This window comes from Eptesicus fuscus, chromosome 23, assembly GCF_027574615.1.
Source record: "Eptesicus fuscus isolate TK198812 chromosome 23, DD_ASM_mEF_20220401, whole genome shotgun sequence".
Lineage (NCBI taxonomy): Eukaryota > Metazoa > Chordata > Mammalia > Chiroptera > Vespertilionidae > Eptesicus > Eptesicus fuscus.
Genome location: NC_072495.1, coordinates 28,162,629 through 28,180,925, shown reverse-complemented (window position 1 = coordinate 28,180,925; position 18,297 = coordinate 28,162,629). Strand labels below are relative to the sequence as shown.

Here is an 18,297-nt window from a genome sequence, read left to right as displayed (position 1 = left end):
CTCTCCCTCTCCCTCCCTCTCTGAAATAAATAAAATATATTAGGGGGAAAAAAAGGAAGAAAAGCATTTGTGGACACTTCTCCTTGGGCCTTGGACTAGTGGTTGTGTTTAAACCTCTCTGTATTAGATGCTCAGGTGTCCGCGTCTCCTTTTAAAACCCTGGGGACAGGGCAGTGGGCGGGGTCCTGGCGGGGGGCGTGGCCCCAGCAGTGGGCGGGGCCTTACCTGCCTATTAACAACAGAGAGAGGAGCTTACAAGGCTGCTGACGACGCACTTTATTCTCTTAAAAACATGCCCCTCACCCCGTACAGGAGGCCGGGGTGCGCCTGGATATGAAGATGTACATATGGGGGGTGGGGGAGGGGGGGAACGCGAGGTAACACGGAGCCGCGCATCTGGGAGGTCAGGACCAGGGACAGCGTCCAGCTTCCTGCCGATCCGGGCGAGGCCAAGAGTCTCCTCCTTGCAGACTCAGCTGGCGGGGACAGGGGGGCCTTGACCCCGGTGCCCGTCAGACGCGTTAAAAGGGGGGGCGCCGGTCAGCAGGCCGGCCGGTCCGCGTCCCCCTCGAGCGTGCGGACGAGGCGCTGGTAGGTGTCCCGCTCCGCCCGCCAGGAGTGGCGCGTCCTCACGTACTCCCTGCCCCGGGCCACCAGCTCGGCCCCCAGCTCAGGGTCGCGGACCAGCCTCCTGGCCAGCTGCACGAACTCCTGCCCGGGAGGAAGCCGAGAGAAACGGGGTCACTGGCGAAGGGGGCGGCCGCGTCTGCGTCAGCTCCCCGCCTTCCTCCGGGAGGACGGTGGCCTGCAGGAGGGACGGCCGCCCGTACAGACACGGGACTGGATGCCAGGGGGCTCCCCATTGCGTCCCCCCACGCGGGCCCAGCGGAGTGGCCGTCCACCCAACGCCGGAGCCGGAGGCCGGGGGAGCCGCGGGCACCCCGGGGCCTGGGAAGGGGAAGGGCCTGGCTCGGGCCACCCTGCTCCAGGGGCAGGACCCGGAGGGGCCCTCCGTCCCCCCCGTTTCCCACACGCCCCCGGGTTTTATCTGGAGGGGCGTCCGGGGAGAGCCCGCTGTGTGTGGGGCCGCCCTGACCGTGACGGGGACGCTGAGCGCTGACGAAAACGTGCAAGATGTTGAGACACATGCAAACCCTCCCGCCACGCGGACCGGGGAGGGACCCCGTTACCTGAGGGTCGGAGAACAGCAGCCCCGTGACCCCGTGCTGGACCACGGCGGCATTCCCCGGGATGTTCCTGGCCAGCACCGGCACCTCCAGGTCCATGGCCTGCGGGCGCAGGAGGCGACGGTGGTGGGCGCTTTAAGAGCAGCTGCGTCCCGCCCTGGCTGCTCGGCTCAGTGGTTAGAGCGTCGACCCGAGGACTGAAGGGTCCCGGGTTCGATTCCTGGTCAGGGCACAGGCCCGGGTTGCAGGCTCCATCCCCCGTGGGGGGCGTGCAGGAGGCAGCCGGTCCAGGATTCTCTCGCATCATTGAGGTTTCTCTCTCTCTCTCTCTCTCTCTCTCCCTCTCCTTCCTCTCTGAAAACAATTTTAAAAATGCATCCGGGAAAATAAAATAAATGAATCGACACCTCGGTGCCGTCCCCCCCGAGCTCCCGGGGAAACGCGCCTGCATGTTTCAAGCTGGAGACGTGAGGGAGTCGCCCGAGGAGGGGAGCGAGGGCCCGGGAGCCGTTACCTCCAGGATGGCCGCCGACATGCCCTCGGAGAGCGAGCTGTTGACCAGGGCGAGGCAGTTCTTCTCGGCCGCGTGCAGGTCTCCCTGGGGCATCTCGGGGAGCAGCCGCACCCCCGCCGACCTGCAACACACAGCGGGCGCGTGGAGGGCGAGGCGTTTCCACGCCGGGGCCCTGGGAGGGCTGGGCGGGGAGACACAGCCGCTGGCACGGCGGGGGGCGTTTCGAAGACGTTTCACACACGAGACACGCGCCCCCAGACACTGCGCGTCCGAGATAAGGGCTCTGCGTCCCGCCTGCGGGACCGAGACGACGACGCTTTTCTGATATTGACGCCGCCCTCGCCCGCCCTCCCGATGGCGACGTAACAGGTGAACAGAGAGAAACAGACACTGGGACACAGAGTGGCCAGAGTATGATGATCTCTGAACGCATGATAATCTGGCCACTCCGTGTGTGTGTGTGTGTGTGTGTGTGTGTATATGTGTGTGTTAGAGGCCCGGTGCATGAATTCGTGCATAGGTGGGGTCCGGCCAGCCTGGCCAGGGGGAGGGGACATGGGCGGTTTGCCGGCCTGCCTGCTGGTCGAACTCCTGGTCGAGGGGACAATTTGCATATTAGCCTTTTATTCTATAGGATATACACGGAGTGGCCAGATTAGTATGTGTTCAGAGATCATCATAATCTGGCCACTCCGTGTATATATACGGAGTGCTGGCCACGGGGGTCCCCCTCCCGCTAACTCCCCGCTCCCTCCCGATGCTCACCTCTCCACTTTGGCCTTGACCTCCCTCGTGAACTCCGGATCCACCTGCACAGAGACCGAGACAGACGTGAGCGAGACTCCCGGGTCGGCTCTGCCCTGCCAATCACAGGGGCGGGGGGGGGGCGGGGCTTGAGAGAAGGCCCCGGAGGGACACACCCTCCTGTGGGCTGTGGGGTCTGAGACTGGAGCCCGAGCAGGCCCCGGCGCGGCCACCTTTGGGGACCCTGTGTCGGCTCTGGGCGGGGGGGGGGGGGACCAGGGGCCTGTCCGTGCGAGGCTGCGGCGTGCACTTGTCACCAGGAGGCTGGTTTTGCTGCACAGCCCCCCCCCCCCCCCCCTCCCCCGCCGCCGCTGTGTTATTAACAGTGAATTCAATTTAATGAGAACTGACAGAATGTTCGTCTGTGCAAGTGTGACACAAAGTGTGAAACATTGGGACCCACACGGCGGCTTCCTGTTACTCCGGGGAGCTGGGGGGGGGGATCTGGGGGGGCGTGAAGGCAGAGAGTTCCTGTCTCCCTCACACCTGCCAGCGGGGCTCCCAATGACAGCCCGGCCCAGCCCGTGGCGTGCACACTGCTCTGTCCCTGTAGCTCAGTGGTCGGCAAACTCATTCGTCCACAGAGCCAAATACCAACAAGACAACGATTGAAATTTCTTTGGAGAGCCACATTTTTTTAAACTTAAACTTCTTCTAACGCCACTTCTTCAACATAGACTCGCCCAGGCCGTGGTATTTTGTGGAAGAGCCACACTCCAGGGGCCAAAGAGCCGCACGTGGCTCGCGAGCTGCGGTTTGCCGACCACGGCTGTAGCTTATCATGAAGTCACTGTTTTCCAGAAACTTCCTGTGTGTGTGTGTGGGGGGGGGGTGTTACCCCAAACAAACGACAGAGGCTGAGGGGTGCTTCGGTCTCGGGGGCGGCCTGGCTACCTTGTGAGGGGAGGTGGCCTTTTCCTGGGTAAACCTCCCGTTTCCAGGGGTCTGAGAATACTGAGCAAAGCGTGGGGACCCCCCCCCCCCGCACACACACTGCATGCTTTGTGGGTCCCGCAGGAACCAAAAAACCCACAGAAGGAAAAATGGCAGAACTGGCGAGACCCTGAGCTGTGCAGAGCCCCGCTGCCTCCCCCTCCCCCCCCCCCCCCGCTGGTGCCCTGAGGTCACGGCAAGGTCATTCTTGCACGCAGCCCGCGCACCCTCCACGCTCCCTGCTTGACCGCAGGACGGGAGGACGTTGGGGTGCACGTGCAAGCCTGGGACAGACACCCCAGGAGGACAGGGAGGCCTCACTGCCCTGACACCCCATCGCCTGGGCATGACCGGAACCTGGAGCAGAGGGACCCCCAGGCGCCCCTGACTCCGGTCCCCGGGCAACAGCCAAGGTCGGGGCCGCACACCCGCCTGGCCAGGTGAGCTCCTCCGTGCAGCCTGGCTCCCGAGGGCTCCGGAGTCCCCTGCTCTGGGCTTGTCTGCTGAGCGTTTAGGGGAGTTTCCCCGGCAACTGGGGCCCCCCACAGGGCAGACAAACCCTCTCGGCTGTCTGTGACTCTCTTGCTGCGGCCCCTCCAGGTTTCCGCAACAATGTATCCCTGACGCTTCCGAAACAATGTATCCCTGACGCTTCTGCAACAATGTATCCCTGACCGGTTTCCGTAACAATGTATCCCTGAGCTTCCGTAAAAATGTATCCCTGACTCTTCTGTAACAATGTATCCCTGACGCTTCCGCAACAATGTATCCCTGACCGGCTTCCGCAACAATGTATCCCTGACGCTTCTGTAACAATGTATCCCTGACGCTTCGTAGCAACAAATTCCCCGTCAAGCTGCGTAAAGCCTCATACTCTGCAACGGGGATCTAGTTTCCATTTATTTTCATTTTTTAAAAAATCTTCACCCGAGGATATTTTTTTTATTGATTTTTAGGGAGAGAGGGAGAGACAGAGAGAAACATCGATGTGAGAGAGACACATCCATGGGTTGCCTCCTGCACACACCCCAACCAGGGCCCAGGCCGGGGAGGAGCCTGCAACCGAGGTCCATGCCCTTGACCAGAATCGAACCCGGGACCACTCAGTCCACAGGCTGACGCTCTATCCACTGAGCCACACTGGCCAGGGCTAGTTTTCATTTTCAAAAAGGCCAACAGACTTGCCCTGGCTGGGTGGCTCCATTGGTTGGAGCGTTGTTCCACACCCCAAAAGGTGGCGGGTTCGATTCTCGGTCAGGGCACATGCAGGAGGCAACTGATAGATGTCTCTCTCTCTCTCTCTCTCTCTCTCTCTCTCTCTCTCTCCCTCTCCCCCCTTCTCTCTCTCTCAAAAATCAATAAAAACATCCTTGGATGAGGATTAAAAAAAAAAAAAAGGCAAACAGAGTTTACTTACTCAAAACGGACAAAATAATTCAGTCGGGGGTGTCGGGGCAGGAACGCACCGGCGTCTACTCACCTCAGGACCCACGATCACCAGGTACACGCTGGGCTCCTCCTCGTGCCATTCTCGGGGAGAAAAGGGGGGAAGACACTTTGACAAGGGTTACAAGTCCCAGCGGGACACAGAAGCCTCGTCGATGAGCCATTTCACCTTCTGGTTCCGTTCCCAGCCGCCCATTTAAACGAGGCGGGTTTAAAGGGTAAACACGTTGACGTGTCTTGCTCTTGGGTACGTAGGATGGTCCTGGACCCTTAGCCTCGGCCCGATACCTAACTCACTAGGTGGCTAGGAGCCACGAGCCCCCGAGCTCGAGAGCACGGGCCGCCGCGAGCAGCGAAACTCCACGCCCATCGCACCGGCGCCCTGCCTGCCCGGAGCACGCCCCGTAACGTTCGTTGAGCCTCAGAACTCTCGGCTAATTTATATATAAATATATTCTTACGGATTTCAGAGAGGAAGGAAGAGAGAGGGAGAGATGGAAACATCATTGATGAGAGTCATGGACCGGCTGCCTCCTGCTCGCCCCCCACTGGGGATCGAGCCCGCAACCCGGGCCTGTGCCCTGACCGGGAATCGAACCCTGATCTCCGGGTTCACAGGTCGGTGCTCAGCCCCTGAGCCGGGCGGCCGGGCTCCGCCCTCTTCTACGCTTCCCTCGGGGCCGGGACACAGAACGTGAGAAGCCACGACAGGCCCCACAGCGCTGTCGCTTTTCCGGTTTCTCCAAAGGAACGGCCGGGGCGGCGCTGCCGACCGCGCAGAGGACGAGACGGGGACTCAGCCCGCAGGCCCCTCAGCCACGTACCCGCGAAGGCGTCCACCAGGTACAGCGGGTCCTTGACGGGCCGGAGCCCGCAGATGAGCAGGAACACGTGTAAGGCGTCCGCACTTTGGGGGATGCCTGCGAGACGAGAGGTCGGGAGGTCGGTGGCCGCGCGGGAAGCTCACGGGGCTGTGACGCGTGGCCATCGCTGGCTCTGAGGGCGGGGGGCAGGGGGGAGGAGCGGGGGGACAGGCGATGGGGGGTGGGGAAGCCGGGGGACAGGCGATGGGGATGGAAGGCAGGGGGGGGGAGCGGGGGGAACAGGTGATGGGGATGGGGGTGTGGGTGGGGGGGGAGAGGGAAAGCCGGGGTGGGGGTGGGAAAGCGGGGAACAGGCGATGGGGGGAGGGGCAGTCCAGGCGACAGAGACAGACAACCACATAGACAAGCGCAGACATCTGATCCTAAAACCCAGAGACGCCGGTTCCTCCAGAACGTCTCACCCCAAAGCCACCCTCTGACCCGCCCTCTGCCTGCGCCCTCCTGTTCTGCAGACGTTTACAATGTCCCGTGCAGCCGGCCCGCGGGGCTCAGGGGCTGAGCATCGACCTACGAACCAGGAGGTCACAGTTCCATCCCTGGTCAGGGCACAGGCCCGGTTGCGGGCTTGATCCCCAGCAGGGGGCGTGCAGGAGGCAGCCGGTCCATGATTCTCTCTCCTCATGGATGTTTCTCTCTCTCCCTCTCCCTTCCTCTCTGACATCAATAATATATATTATTATATATATACTATTATATATATATTTATAATAATATATATATATATTTATATCTATTTTTTTTTTTACTTCTTAAAGGGCAGCCAGCAGGCCCCGGGGAAGGTCTCCTGAGGGTTTTAAATCTCTGGCCCCCCCATCCATCACTCCGTGAGCCCGAGAGAGGACGGCCCTGGATGACAAACCCCGAGATGGATCCCAGCCCGAGGCCGCCGCGCGGTGACGCAGGGAAGATGGAGTGAGTGTGCGCCGGGCCGTGTAAGCCGGACGCTGGGCGCTGAGGGATGGGGTGATGGAGCGACCCCCGTGACGCCGAGGACCTCGCACTCAGGCTACGATGGATGCGGGCACCTGGGAAGTTATTTCTAATAAAATGCCGCACATTCTTTTTCTTTCCAAAGGAGCCGAACGCTGACATGCGGTGCGTGCCCGAGGCCTGGTGTGAACACAGGCTGGGGTGCCCTCCTGCCTGCTGCCGGCAGGACGGGGATTTTGCATTTTCCGTCTCCTCTCTGAAGTTCATGGCTGGACTGCAACTCCCTTCCCCTCCCTCTCCCCCTCCCTCTCCCTCTCCCCTCCCCTCCCTCTCCCTCTCCCCTCCCCTCCCCCTCCCTCTCCCCCTCCCTCTCCCCCTCCCCCTCCCCCCACAGTAGCAGCCCGGCCTGGTCATCCCGGAGAGACAGTTCAGGTTGGACAGAGGCGTTGCAGGCTTCCTCGGAGATGCGGTCACAGCCCCGGCCAGTTTGGCTCAGTGGCCACGGCGCCTCCTCCTCTGCCAGTGGCTCTGCTCCCGGGAGGAGGCGCCGTGGCGGCACCAGAGGGGACAGAACCACGTCCCCTCCTCTGGCCTCAACCAGTCCTGTCCCTCCCGCCCCGCCCGCCTGGACCGGGAGCCTCTGGGACCCCACAGCCCTTTCCTGGAACCGCGAGGCCGCCCGCCCTGCAGGGCCCTCACCTGCGCGCTGGAGGAAGGTGCCCCACCGGAAGGCGGCGTTGGGGGCCGTGGCGATTCCTGGGCCGGGGGAGGGGGGAGGGGGAGAGAGAGAGAGAGAGAGAGAGAGAGAGAGAATTAGTTCATGTCTGGGCCAGAGCGCCTCTGGGCCACAGGTTTGTTTCCTTTAAATCGCGTGTAAGGACCGGGGGGCGTGGGTCAGGGGTTGAGCATCGACCTGTGAACCAGGAGGTCAGGGTTCGATTCCCGGTCAGGGCACAGGCCCGGGTTGCGGGCTCCATCCCCAGTGGGGGGCGTGCAGGAGGCAGCCGGTCCATGATTCTCTCTCCTCATGGATGTTTCTCTCTCTCTCCCTCTCCCTTCTTCTCTCTATAAAAATCAATAAGCACGTATTTTTTTTAAAAAAATGCTATGTGATGCAATAATAAGTTTTTTTTTATTTTATTAAATGTGTGTAAGTGGCAGGTTTCTAAAACATTGGCAACAAAACTCGGATCGTCCCGGGTAGAAACGACATCCTTGTTCCCATCCCCAACCTCCGCTTCTCCAAACCGGACACGGCTGTCTGCCACGGGGTCACCCACTCAGACAGAGGCACCCTCACAGCTCTCTGGGAATGGAACGTCGACAGACACACGGGACCCCCTGGCAACACCTCCCGGATTATCTTTCCTTTATTTTTTAAAATATATTTTACTGATTTTTCACAGAGAGGAAGGGAGAGGGACAGAGAGTTAGAAACATCGATGGGAGAGAAACATCGATCGGCTGCCTCCTGCACACCCCCCACTGGGGACGTGCCCGCAACCAAGGTACATGCCCTTGACCGGAATCGAACCCGGGACCCTTCAGTCTGCAGGCCGGCGCTCTATCCACTGAGCCACACCGGTCAGGGCTATCTTTTCTTCAAAACAGTTTTTGCCACTTACAGTTGACACCCCATTTCATTTTGCTGTAGTTCAGGTGGACAGCATCGCGGTTAGACAAGCGTGTGTTTTACAACGTGCCCCCCCCCGCCCCCCCTCCGCCCGGTATTTCCAGCTCCCACCTGGCACCGACCAGGCCGGGATGGAGCCTGCCGCCGAGGCACGGGCCCTCGATCAGACCCTTCAGCCCTTGGGCCGGCGGCTCTAACCACTGAGCCCCCCGCCAGGGCCATGGGTCCTCCATCTTAACGTCAGAAAGTAAAACGCGTCCGCTCGGTGAGCGGCTGCTCAGGACATCCCCGCCATCATGTTCGTTCATAAACCCTTCAGTCCGTGTCTCTCAGCGATAAGAATTTCCCCCAAATACATTTAGAAATTCTTACCTTGACCCTGGACACAGATCTTGCCCTCTGCATGAGGCTTTCGAAAGGAGGGAAGAGAGAAAAGAGAAACAAGTGAACTCACAGCCCACGACAACAGCTTTCTAGAAACAAGGCGGAGGCCGTGAAAACAGGGAAATCCCCGTGAAAACGGGCGAGGCAGCCACGGGGACGCTCGCTCGGGACCAGCTCCTCCCAGCAGCAAGGAGCTGCCTCCTCCGCCGGGAGAGCCGGAGAGCCGGAGAGCCCCTCAGCACAGCGCCCGCCCGCCTGCCCGCCAGGGAGGGGGCTCCGGGAGGACGTGCCAGTGACCAAGCACGTGGTGTGTGTCCTGAGCTGAAGCTGAGGGGATGGGGGGGCATTGAGGAGGAGATGGAGGAGGAGGAGATGGAGGAGGAGGAGGAGGAGATGGAGGAGGAGATGGAGGAGGAGGAGATGGAGGAGGAGGAGGAGATGGAGCAGGAGATGGAGGAGATGGAAGAGGAGAAGGAGGAGATGGAGGAGGAGGAGGAGCAGGAGGAGATGGAGGAGGAGCAGGAGGAGGAGGGGGAGATGGAGGAGGAGGAGGAGGAAGAGATGGAGGAGGAGGAGATGGAGGAGGAGGAGGAGCAGGAGGAGATGGAGGAGGAGGAGGAGGAGGAGATGGAGGAGGAGGAGGAGGAGATGGAGGAGGAGGAGATGGAGGAGGAGGAGATGGAGGAGGAGATGGAGGAGGAGATGGAGGAGGAGGAGATGGAGGAGGAGGAGGAGGAGGAGATGGAGGAGGAGCAGGAGGAGGAGATGGAGGAGGAGGAGGAGATGGAGGAGGAGCAGGAGGAGGAGATGGAGGAGGAGGAGATGGAGGAGGAGCAGGAGGAGGAGATGGAGGAAGAGGAGGAGGAGGAGGAGATGGAGGAGGAGATGGAGGAGGAGGAGATGGAGGAGGAGGAGGAGGAGGAGGAGGAGATGGAGGAGGAGGAGGAGGAGATGGAGGAGGAGGAGGAGGAGATGGAGGAGGAGGAGGAGATGGAGGAGGAGGAGGAGATGGAGGAACAGGAGGAGGAGGAGGAGGAGGAGGAGGAGCAGGAGGAGGAGATGGCGGACGAGAGAACACCATGTGTTGGGAGACAGAACACAGGCACCAGGCCCGGCTCTCCAGGGAGGGGTGTGGAGGGCCCAGTGGGGACTGCCCGCCCGGAAGCCTGGGGCCGCACAGACACGTACCCACTGCCGGCACGCGGCCGCCCTCATGGCCTCTGTGAACGCCACGGCGAACCTGGGAGGGAGCAGAAAGGAGGCCGTCAGGGAAGAGGCCACGCTCGTGCCCGAAGCCGCCCGTGGAGACGGACCGTGAGCCGTGGCAGGAAGCCCCGCCGAGCGTGCGGTCAGCCGCTCTCGCCTCGCAAACTCTGGTTCCTGCGGGGAATGAGCGCACGAGGCTCAAAACTGCCAATGTCCTTTTTTCAGTGTTTATCTCTATTGATGTCAGAGAGGGAGGGAGAGGGAGAGAGAGAGAAACATCCGTGAGGAGAGAGAATCATGGACCGGCTGCCTCCTGCACGCCCCCTACTGGTGGGGATGGAGCCCACAGCCGGGGCCTGTGCCCTGACCGGGAATCGAACCCTGACCTCCTGGTTCACAGGTCGACACTTAACCCCGGAGCCCTGCCAGCCAGGCCCAGACACCCTTAGAGGAGGGCTCCTGGCCTCAGGCGCAGGGAGGCGAGGAAACGTGGTCACAGGTTTCTCACGGGAAATAGAAACTGGGGAGAACGCTGCGGGTGGAACCCCAGGTCCTCACTCCGACCTGAGGCCTTAGGGACCCCGGGCGCCCCCAAACCACAGGACACGGCCCACGGCGCCCGGCTGTGACCTGCCAGACGGGAGGTCCGCGCGGCGTCCCCTGCCACGTGCTGCACACGCCCCAGCGGCGGGGCCGTGTCCGCCCCCAGACGGTCCTCCGCGTGTTCCTGCCAGGAGCCTCCCAGGAGGATGTCCACGCCTTTCCCACACGCCCCGTGTACACGCGACGTCATGACCAAACGCTCATTACAGAATCATGCTTTCAAGACAAAGCCTCAGGGGCTGAGCGACAACCTAGGAACCAGGAGGTCAGGGTTCGATTCCCCGTCAGGGCACAGGCCCGGGTTGCAGGCTCGGTCCCCACTAGGGGGCGTGCAGGAGGCAGCCGATCCATGGTTCTATCTCATCATGGATGTTTTTCTCTCTCTCCCCCATCTCCCTTCCTCTCTGAAGTCAATAAAAATATGTTTAAAAAAATAAAAATAAATGTGCTTACTCAAAAAATAGAGAGAGGGGAACCGGATAAAGAATTACAGAAATAAGCCCGGCTGGCGTGGCTCCGTGGTGGAGCATTGACCTATGAACCAGGAGGTCACCAGTTCGATTCCCGGTCGGGGCACAGGCCCAGGCTGTGGGCTCCATCCCCAATAGGGGGGCGTGCAGGAGGCAGCCGGTCCGTGGTTCTCTCTCATCATGGATGTTTCTCTCCCTCTCTCCCTCCCTCTCTGACGTCAGTAAGAAAACATCTGGTAAAAAGGGGTCAAATGAAAGGAAGAGGCGGCTTCCTCGGGAAGACGTGTTGCCTTCCTCGGTCTCCGTGTCGCCAGCTCCCCCCGCGGGCGCCGCGCACCTGGCCTCTTCCAGGACCGCCCCCATCACGCGGCGCTTGTCTCCCTGGTGCACGTCTTCATTCAGGTCCGTGCCGCCGAAGACGACCCCGAACGGGAGGCCGTGACCTGCGGGGGAGGACGGTGACGAGGGGAGCCCAGCCGGGCACCAGCCCCCCACCCCCACCCCTACCCCGTCCCCAGCAACGACTGGAAACCCACGTCCTGGGATTTGTTTATGTTTATTTTATTTTTTAAAACTTGTTTTTATTGGTTTCAGAGAGGAAGGGAGAGGGAGAGAGAGAGAGAAATGTCAATGATGAGAGAATCACGGACCGGCTGCCTCCTGCACGCCCCCCCCCCCCCCCCCCCACTGGGGATGGAGCCCGCAACCCGGGCCTGTGCCTTGACTGGGAATCGAACCCTGACCTCCTGGTTCACAGGTTGACGCTCGAGCCCTGCACCAGGCCGAGGGGCTGCGTGGCGTGTGTTACCGGACAATGTGGGTGCTGGGGGCTCTGGTGCCGCCGGCGGAGGGGGGCTCACCCTGCAGGAGCCGGCCGGCCCGGTAGAGGTGCAGAGCCAGGGCCGCCTGCACGGCCTCCGCCCGGATGAGGTCGGCGACGTCCGCGGGGCCCGGGAAGTCCTCGGCGTCCCTCAGGAGGCACACGTGGCCGGCGGCCTCCAGGTGGTCTCTGTGCGGAGACGGGGAACAGAGAGAGCCATGCCGTCTGGGCTGCCGGGATCGAGATCTCAAATCAGCCCAAACGGCGTGGCTCAGGGCTGAGCGTCGACCTAGGAGCCAGGAGGTCAGGGTTCAATTCTGGGTCAGGGCACAGGCCTGGGTTGTGGGCTCCATCCCCAGTGTGGGGCGTGCGGGAGGCAGCCGATCCATGATTCTCTCTCATCATTAATGTTTCTGTCTCCCTCTCCCTTCCTCTCTGAAACCAATAAAATATATTAAAAAGGAAGAAAGAAAACTGGAAAACTTCCCAGCAGGCAATTCCAGGAGGATCTACCTCCGCAGGGGCAGGACCTGGCCGGCGGGCGGCGGGGGTGGGGTGGGGGGGGGAGAGGAGAGGAGTGGGGGGGGGGAAGGAGGGGTGCCTTTGCTTCCGCCAGGCCCTCCGGCCCCTCCCTCCCCTCCCCTCCCCTCCCCCTCCCCCTCCCCCCCTCCCGCTGTTCCCTCAGGGCTTGTTTGCTCTCCTTTATCTGAAGTCTTTCCACCCCGATAAGAACAGATAAGAACACGTTCGGACACCGTGTCCCAGATGGTGACAGCGAGAACCGTCCCGCCCTCAGCGCGGAGCCCGGCTCTCAGCCACGTGGCACCTCCTCAATCCCCATGCCCACGCCCCGAAGGGCCCCAGGACTCCGGACACGGATGGCAGAGCCCAAGCCGCTTCCCGTGGCCAGGTCCCACCCTCCGCCCTCGGGAGCTCGCAGACCAGAGTCCGGGAGCCCTGGCACCTGCAGAGCCTCTGGCATTGTGGCCTGGGGCAGGGGCAGGCCGCCTGGCGAGGCTCAGGGGTTGAGCGTCGACCTCTGAACCAGGAGGTCATGGTTCCATACCCTGTTGGTGGGCTCCATCCCCAGTAGGCGGCGTGCAGGAGGCAGCCAATCAGTGATTCTCTCTCATCATGGATGTTTCTCTCTCTCCCCCACCCCCTTCCGCTCTGAAATCAATAAAAAGTACATATATAAGAAGATACAGAACAGGGGATGGAAACCCTGTCCTTGAAATGGCCGGAGAGTAAATATCGTTGGGTTTGTGGACAGAGGGCCCCTGTCCCCCCCGCCGGGCGGGGGTAATGGGGGACCTCGCTGCTCCCCCGGACCTGGCCGGCGATGCTCAGCCCTTCCGTCTCAGCGCACATCCACCATAACCACAACTCCGCGCCCCACGGTATGTATCTGTGGTCGCCGAGCTGATAAAAACGTAGGTCTGCGTTTCATTCGTTCACGCCGGAATGGCGTGTGCCCGTGGCCGGCACTGAGCCGGGGCCCTTTGGTCCGCCGGCCCACGCTCTACCCACTGAGCCGACCGGCCAGGCCTGTCCTTGTTCTTGTTGGATGATCTGAGGGGAAGAGGTCCCCGCCCCGACGAAACAGTCAGGGGTCACACGGTTTCAACACTCTGGTGGCGTGCGGGGTGGGAGCCGCTGCGGGAGCCACTGCCCTGGACCGGACGCCACGGCCTGGGCTGGCCCTCGGGCAGCGGCTGTCCGGCCTCCCGGGAGGAGGGTCTGTCCGGCCTCCCGGGAGGAGGGTCTGTCCGGCCTCCCGGGAGGAGGGTCTGTCCAGGTCTCGGAGGCCGGGCCCTGGGTCAGCACCGGCCAGGCTCCCTCTGACGCCACGTGCACCCCTCCGCCTGGGCGCTGACGCCACGGCGCGCACATCCCTGTGCCAGCCAGGCCCCTGCCACCTCTCTCCCGGCCGGTCTGTCAGATGAACTTCGTCCCCCGGCCTCTGACCTCGTTTTGTAACTCACCAGACTGCTTTTCTTTTTTCTTTTTAAAACGTATTTTTATTGATTTCAGAGAGGAAGGGGAAGGGAGAGGGAGGGAGAGAGAGAGAAGAGAGAGAGAGAGAGAGAGAGAGAGAGAGAGAGGAACATCCATCATGAGACTCATGGATCGGCTGCCTCCTGCACCCCCCACACTGGGGATCAAGCCTGCAACCCGGGCCTGTGCCCTGACCGGGAATCGAACCCTGACCTCCCGGTTTGTAGGTCGACGCTCAGCCCCGGCCGCACAGGCCGGGCCGGACTGTTCATTTTAATGAGGAGGACGCAGACCCTCGGCAGGAAGTAAACTGAGAAATTTGTTAAAGTCCATTTGTTAAAAAAAAAAAGAAAAAAAAGGAGCTTCTATTAAGCGCCGGGCAGCCATCGCTCCCTCCCTGTCCCTGGGGTCAGCAGACAAAACAGGGCCCTGCAGACAACGCCGGGGTCAGGACGGTGAGGGCTCCCCTGAAATTAACATAAAATTGAATGTCAACTGTAATCAGAAAAAATTTAAAAAGAAGATAGCCTTGGCCGGTGTGGCTCAGTGGGTAGAGCGTCGGCCTGCGGACCAAATGGTCCCGGGTTCGATTCCTGTCAAGGGCACGTCCCTGGGTTGCAGGCTCCGGGCCCTGGTCCGGGCTCCTGCGGGAGGCACCCCATCCCTGTGTCTCCCTCACATCGATGTTTCTCTCTGTCTCTCCCCCCCCTAATCTCCCTGAAAAACCCACGGAGGAGGACGAACAACAACAAAAGGTGCAGGTGGCGGGCAGGGATGGGGAAGGGGAAATGCTGCGCAGGGAGGAGGGAGGAGGGAGGAGGGAGGGGCCCCTTGGCGAGCAGGACCCAGGTCAGGGGTACAGAGCGCACCCCAAGGTCCCGGGAGGTCTTCGCCTCGCTGACCCCCCTCCACCCTCCCCTCCCAGCTTGGGGGGGGGTGTCCCTCCAGCACACCCCGGATTCTGCGCAAACGCCGCGTTCGCGGAGGCCTCCCCCGCGTCCTGCCCGAAATGGCACCTGCGCACGCGCACCCCTGGACCCGCTCAGGGTCCGCGCGCCTCCGTGTCGGTCCGCGTGTCTCTGTCGTCTCTCCCGTCCCCACGGACAGGTAAGCGCCACGAAGCGCCGACGGTGCTTTTGGTCGCTGGACCCCCCGACCCGGGCGCTCCCGAAGCACAGACACCCTCGCGGGAGAGCCGCGCGCAGGCCCGCGTGTGGGGTGCGCGCGAGCAGGCGGTGCGCGCGTCCCGGCCGCCCGGCCCAGGCCGGTGCCAGAGGGGTCCCCTCCCCAGCCCGAGCGGCCCGGAGCCAGAGCCGGGACCTGGGCCGCGCGCCGCTCCCCCGCGCTCCGCGCCCCCGCAGGCCCCGCCGGCCGGCCGTTTGCGCGCGCGGATCGCGGAGGCCGGAGCGAGAGCCGGGCGCCCGCCGCCCCCGGCCCCGCCCCTCCCCGGCCGCTCGGCGACGCCGGGCGCCCGCACCTACCGCACCCGCTGCGCCGTGACCGCGTTGCCGGTGTGCGGCCGCAGCACCGCCAGGAACAGGAGCCGCATGCCGCCGCCGCCGCCGCCGGTCCATCGACTGCCCCGCGGGGACCGGGCCCAGGGCGGGGCGGGAAGCTCACCGGGCGGTGTCGCGGGGCTCGGTGAGTCCCGCCCGAGGCTCCCGAGGCCGCGCCCGCACTCGCCGGTTTCAGCGCCGGGGGCGTCCGGGCACGCGGGGCCGCGGGGCGCTGGAAGGGGGGGGGGGCAGGGAACCAGAAGGAACCTGGGGGCCCTCCGGGGGGTCCGAGGCGACCTGATGTGGCTGCTCCCGCGGGGACAGGCAGCACCGGGGACGTGGGGTCCTTTCCCACGGAGACCAGGGGTGGCCACGCCCCTCCTCCCCCCCCCCCCCCCCACAGGGACCTGGAGTGGCTTCGGGTTGCTCCCGTGGGGACCAGGGTGGGCGGGTCCCCGTCTCTGCGGCTCAGTCCCTGAGGGCCCGCCTCGGAACCGGGAGGTCACGGTTCCATCCAGGCCAAGGGCACAGGCCCCGGTGAGGGCTCCATCCCCAGTGGGGCCTGCAGGAGGCAGCCCATCCATGCTTCTCCCCATTGATGTCTCTCTCTCTCCCTTCCTCGCTGAAACCCATAGAAATGTATTTATAATAAAAGTACACTCTCTCCCCTGTGGCCACGGGGTCCAGCCAGAGAGGGTCCCCAGGGAGGCGCTGTGGGCGAAGGGACCTCAGAACCGGCTCTGGGGTCACAACCCACCTCCCCTCCTTTCCATCTCCCTCTGGCCTGCGGCCTCCAGAGCGAGGCGGCTCCTGTTTCTATCAGAGGTTCTGGTCTCTGCCCCCGCCTCCCCCTGTGGGGTGAGAGCGGCAGATGCTGGGGGGGGGGTGAGGCGGGCAAGGGGGGCCCCCGCTAACCGCTCAGAGAAAAGGAGGTTTGTACAGAGCTGTGGTCTCCAAATCCTGGCTTTCACCACGGCCCTTGAGAGTGACCAAATCTAAAAAAAAAAAAAAATTAAAAAAAGGTCCGTGGGTGTGAGAGGAACAAGTCCCTTCTCGGGTTGCGTCAGGAACGAGGAGGTTTCGGGACCCAGGTGCCTTCCCCGGAGCTCTGGGCAGGAACGCCGGGCTCGGATGCCGTTCTGTCCCGAGGGCTGGGGGGGACCAGTTCCCCCAAAGGCAGTCCTCTCCCCACCCAGACGCAGGGGCTGCGCCCGAGGCTCGGTGTCTCTCAGCAGGCAGGACGCAGGGCCTCGGAGGGAAGGTGTCCTAACCGCTCCGGAACAGCCCTGCACAGCAGCCCCGCTTCTTCTCGTAAATCGTTAACTTACCGGATTGCGTAACCGTAACCCATCTGTGTTCAGCACCGCGCACAGGACGGGACTTAGAAACCACAGAGCCCCGCGGCCCCGGAGATAAGGCACCAGGAACGCTCTGATTTCAGGTTCCCCAGACGTGATGCACAGCCGAGCTCCGGGGTGCTCACCCGCGCCCGGCGCTGTCCCAGGCACTCGGCAGTGTCCCCCGATCCAGACGGGGTGTGCTCGCCGCTAAGCAGAGGAGGAAGCCGGGTGAACTCTTCACCTGCTCTTTAACTCTGCTCGGACACAGTCCTTTTTGTCACTGACTTTTATTCTGTGGGGTTTGTGGTTGTCATTACAAAGATAGGAACACTTCACACACACACACACACACACACACACACAGTCATTGGCTCTTTTTTTACTTAATCACTGTGGTGGGCAAAGTGCTAACCCGCCCCCTCCGGGCCGGCCTCCTGCCCGATGCTTTCTCCCTTAAGAGTCACACACGCATCCGGGCAACCATGACATTCCCAAGTGAGTTGCCCTCAAGAAAGGATGAGTCTCACCCAATAAGATGGTCCCTTTCAGGGGGACCGGCATTTCCTGGTGTCAAAGCATGGAGGCATTTGATGTCAGGGCGCGTCCCTGCTGGGGGCTTTGGGGATGATGGGGCTGCGTGGAAAGGACACTGGAGGATCCAAAAGCTGGGGGCAGCCCCCCCCCACCCCCCCCCCCCCGCACCAGCTGACAGCCAGCAGGTAATGGGCACCTCAAACCCTCACCTTAAAAAAACTAGACTCCCCACAACCGCAGGGGCTGGAAGGAGCCCGGGTGAGATCTCCGTTTTGCAAGACCCTGAGCTGAGAACCGGATGAGCCACGCCCACCTCGGGCCCCCGGACGGACGTGAGCTGATTTACGGGCGCTGCACGAGTTCCCGGAGTTGTGATCTGTTACGCGGCACAGGAAACGCACAGAGCGATGTATCAGCCAGGCGTCTCCACCCCGGAACCCTGCTCACAGCGCCGTGGGAACAGCCACATAACATCCCGAGCACCATCCGCCCGGACGTGATCAATGCCCTCTAATTGCACAAGGTTGCCGTGTGCAGGCGTTTTGCTACTTTAAGCAACATTGTAACAGCCAAGTCTCTGCGCACTCCCTCGGGTTCCCGGAAGAGGAACTGCGCCAAGAGCAGGCCCGCGTGGTTCCGACACCAGTGACTGACTGCCCGGCAGGAACGCGCTTTTCACGGAAGCGTTTCCCAGAACGTCGTCCCCGCCGGGAGCTTCTGGCTCAAGTGACAAGCAGTCCCCGCTCTGCGTGTCACCTTTTGGCTGGTGGGGTCTGCTGGTCTGCACTGTGTTCTCAGCGCTGGCCCTTCTTTTCTCCGTGTACACACGTGTGCATGTCTGTGCTGTCTGAGCTGGGACTTTTCCGTTCTCCTAACCAGGAAGAGAGTTTACGGGCTCGCCGGTGAAATGTCCAGGAATAAAAAAAAGAAGAAGAAGCCGTCGTAACCAAGGCCTAGGAAGGGCATTCTGAAACCAGGTCTCTCTCTCCTCACCCCCCTTCTTCCGGCTGCTTCAGGCTGGGGTTCCCCGCGACGGCCCCCCGCAATGCCAGGCTCCTCTCCACAGAAGGACAAACTGGCAGAGAGAGTGTTTCTTGTCCTGGTCGCTCCAGTTA

General features: G+C 62.3%; 1 protein-coding gene across 1 annotated transcript; it reads right to left on the bottom strand.

Annotated features, from left to right (window-relative positions):
* Window positions 1-261: 261 nt before the first annotated feature.
* Window positions 262-15,424, bottom strand: GLT1D1 (glycosyltransferase 1 domain containing 1). The gene is made up of 12 exons (XM_054712475.1): window positions 15,294-15,424; window positions 11,855-12,003; window positions 11,332-11,437; window positions 9,904-9,955; window positions 8,704-8,740; window positions 7,398-7,454; window positions 5,709-5,804; window positions 4,919-4,968; window positions 2,467-2,510; window positions 1,702-1,822; window positions 1,191-1,289; window positions 262-711 (listed from the first exon to the last, which is right to left on the bottom strand). The coding sequence occupies exons 1-12, from the start codon at window positions 15,359-15,361 to the stop codon at window positions 541-543; spliced, it is 1,050 nt and encodes a 349-aa protein (XP_054568450.1). The 5' UTR covers window positions 15,362-15,424; the 3' UTR covers window positions 262-540.
* Between the last annotated feature and the right edge of the window lie 2,873 nt (window positions 15,425-18,297).